Source organism: Nanorana parkeri, unplaced genomic scaffold (genome assembly GCF_000935625.1).
Source record: "Nanorana parkeri isolate BGI_ZX_2015 unplaced genomic scaffold, ASM93562v1 scaffold10, whole genome shotgun sequence".
Classification (NCBI taxonomy): domain Eukaryota; kingdom Metazoa; phylum Chordata; class Amphibia; order Anura; family Dicroglossidae; genus Nanorana; species Nanorana parkeri.
In genome coordinates, this window is record NW_017306278.1 from 1,308,029 (window position 1) to 1,309,035 (window position 1,007).

At 44.8% G+C, this 1,007-nt stretch overlaps 1 protein-coding gene across 2 annotated transcripts in view; it reads left to right on the forward strand.

Annotated features, from left to right (window-relative positions):
* BTBD10 (BTB domain containing 10) overlaps positions 1-1,007 on the forward strand; it is a 41,649-nt gene that overhangs the window by 32,447 nt on the left and 8,195 nt on the right. For both annotated transcript variants that reach the window (XM_018555423.1, XM_018555432.1), the window contains one exon: positions 393-678. In XM_018555423.1, the coding sequence (XP_018410925.1) occupies positions 393-678 (286 nt within the window). The remainder of the gene's footprint in view (positions 1-392; positions 679-1,007) is intronic.

Here is a 1,007-nt window from a genome sequence, read left to right on the forward strand (position 1 = left end):
TGGAGCAGCGTTCAGCAGAAGGAAAGAAAAGTATGTCGGTTTTTCTTTTACAGGTATACCGGTTCTTGCAATCCTTACTATAGCGACCAGGTCATTGTGATTTATATATTCCAGTATTGTGTTTTTCCAGTTGCTATAGTGTGACATATTCTACTCGCTCAGATAAAACTATTTCTGGAGCAGTAAATTATTCCGGGGCTTCATAACTAAACCTAAAGAGATCTCTGCTCCTTTCTGTAAGGAAGTAGAAATGTTTGGAACTTAAGTCTGTATTTGATTTCTGTTGGGCCGTACCCGATGACCTGCAGCGTCTCCGCGGGGGCCGCCATTGATCTTCCGCACACCCTCCAGTGACCGTGTATTGAAACAGACACTAAATTTTTATTTTCTAGATCGAGAGAAAGAATATTGTTCCTCCCGGCCGAGCAGTCCCCGCCCTCAGAAAACCTCACCGAACGGTTCCAGTAGTAGTGTCGGGATGAGTAGCCGGATCGGTAGCCAGTCCATTTCAGACGTGATCTGTAAGACCAGCGGGGAGATGGTGTTTGTTTACGATACGGTGAAGGAAGGCGCTCGGAGCATACGTACCTCCGAGAGGGTCACGCTCATAGTCGACAACACCAGATTTGTTGTTGATCCGGCTATATTTACGGCACAGCCAAACACAATGTTGGGCAGGTTTGTATACTTTTTTATATTATCTGTTGCTGTCCGTTGGGTCATTGTGTGTCTCTTGCTTCTCTTCTGCTTTGGCAGTCTTCCTGTATTGCAAAAGCAACAATGATCCTAAAGAGGGATTCAGTAAAGATTTGTATCTGGGAATCGCAGGCATTTTTCTTTTAAAGCTCTTTACTTCAGTTTCGTATTCAATAAAATCTCCTAAATAAAACAATCCTACCAGAGATGATCCCACAGCAGCAGAAATGAGACTCGGAGTGGGTGGTTATCCAATGGGAGACAATGAGGGTGATGGCAGTGCGGCCTCGTATGTATTGGGTGCACTGGTA